Source organism: Gastrolobium bilobum, unplaced genomic scaffold, assembly GCF_033153095.1.
Source record: "Gastrolobium bilobum isolate Gb01-03AN ecotype WA unplaced genomic scaffold, APGP_CSIRO_Gbil_v1 utg2122, whole genome shotgun sequence".
NCBI lineage: Eukaryota > Viridiplantae > Streptophyta > Magnoliopsida > Fabales > Fabaceae > Gastrolobium > Gastrolobium bilobum.
In genome coordinates this window covers 274,986-276,776 of record NW_026897715.1, presented here as the reverse complement: position 1 = coordinate 276,776, position 1,791 = coordinate 274,986, and the positions used below count along the sequence as shown (strand labels likewise).

The 1,791-nt window shown below is 36.9% G+C and overlaps 1 protein-coding gene across 1 annotated transcript; it reads left to right on the top strand.

Annotated features, from left to right (window-relative positions):
- The first annotated feature begins 211 nt into the window (after positions 1–211).
- On the top strand, positions 212–1,390 carry LOC133309472 (uncharacterized mitochondrial protein AtMg00810-like). Its single transcript, XM_061510254.1, has one exon. It carries the CDS (start codon positions 212–214, stop codon positions 1,388–1,390), a length of 1,179 nt encoding a protein of 392 aa, XP_061366238.1.
- The last annotated feature ends 401 nt before the right edge of the window (positions 1,391–1,791 follow it).

The window sequence follows — 1,791 nt, the reverse complement described above, 5'->3', positions numbered from 1 at the left end:
TGATGGTTCCATTGAAAGATACAAAGCTCGTCTTGTAGCAAAGGGCTACACTCAATAAGAGGGAGTGGACTTTATTGAAACATTTTCTCCTGTAGCTAAATTTGTTACTGTTAAAACTCTTTTAGCAATTGCTTCTATTCAGCATTGGACAATTCATCAATTAGATGTCAATAATGCATTTTTGAATTGTGACCTTTTTAAAGAAGTCTATATGGATGTACCTCTTGGGTACAACCTTCAGGGGGAGCATTATCCAAAGGGGACTAAGTCTGTTTGTCGATTGTATAAGGTTATCTATGGATTAAAACAAGCCTCAAGACAGTGGAATTCTAAGTTCACAAGTGTTCTTTTGCAACATGGTTTTGCTCAGTCCAAATCTGACTATTCCTTATTCACTAAAGGTGCTGGTTCTTCCTTTGTGGCATTGTTGGTCTATGTAGATGATATCATAATTACAGGACCTGATCCTGCAGTGGTTACTTCCTTGAAATCATTTCTGCATACCCATTTCAAACTCAAAGATTTGGGAAACTTGAAATATTTTTTAGGACTTGAAATTGCTCGTGCACAGAAAGGTATCTTTCTTTCTCAAAGGCATTATACATTGCAACTTCTTGAAGATACTGGTTTTCTGGCTTGTAAACCAGCATCTGTCCCTATGGATCCTCGTCTTCAATTAAATGCAAAGGATGGAGAACTACTCACAGATCCATCTCAATTTCGCAGACTTATAGGTAGGCTTCTCTACCTCACTCTTTCTAGGCCTGATATCACTTTTGCCGTACACAAGTTGAGTCAATTTATGTCTCAACCTCGCACCACTCATCTGCAAGCTGCTCATCATTTATTGAGGTACCTCAAAGGCAGACCTGGGCAAGGGGTCTTATTTTCTTCTTCATCTTCTATGCAACTTAAGGCTTTTAGTGATGCTGATTGGGGTGGATGCCCAGATTCCAGGAAGTCTGTGACAGGCTTCTGCATCTTTCTTGGAGATTCTATGATTTCTTGGAAAGCTAAAAAGCAAACCACTGTTTCAAGGTCATCAGCAGAGGCTGAATATAGAGCCTTGGCTGCTACTGCTGCAGAATTGTGTTGGCTAGCTCAACTGTTACAAGAAATAGGATTCAAACTGAATTCTCCAGCTGCACTCTTTTGTGATAATCAAGCAGCTGTCCATATTGCTTCCAATCCCACTTTTCACGAGCGCACCAAACACATTGAAATAGATTGTCATTTTGTACGTGACCAAGTTGCTTCTGGTATTATCAAGCTGCTGCCCATTAGATCTCATCTTCAACTTGCTGACATTTTTACTAAATCTCTGCCTTCCTCTTCTTTGTTTCCTTTGTTATCCAAGATGGGAGTGTTAGATATCTACTCTCCATCTTGAGGGGGAGTATTATAGTTAGTTAACTTGGTTAGTTAGTTAACTTGGTTAGTTTTAGTTTAGTTAGATTGTAACTAAAATGTAATTTTATTTCTCCTCTGACGTCAGCTGATGTTGTACATATGTGTAATGGATGATTTCACATTTTTCCAGATTTCCCTTTCTCTCTCATGAGCACTTTCCCTTTTCTTCTCTGGTTCATATGTGTAATAATTATAATTTAATAATATTTGAGAGAAGTAGATAAAGTATATATGAAAAAAAAAACATTATATCGTATTATGTAAATTTATAGTATATCTTTAATATGGAGGAATGATTGGTTTATAATTTTTTTTTTATAAATTATTCTAAGTATGACCAGTCATACACTCTTGAATGAAGTATGACCGGTCATATTTAGT

Excerpts from the sequence above, each read along its gene's own strand:
- LOC133309472 (XM_061510254.1), top strand. The coding sequence starts at position 212 with ATGGATGTACCTCTTGGGTACAACCTTCAGGGGGAGCATTATCCAAAG.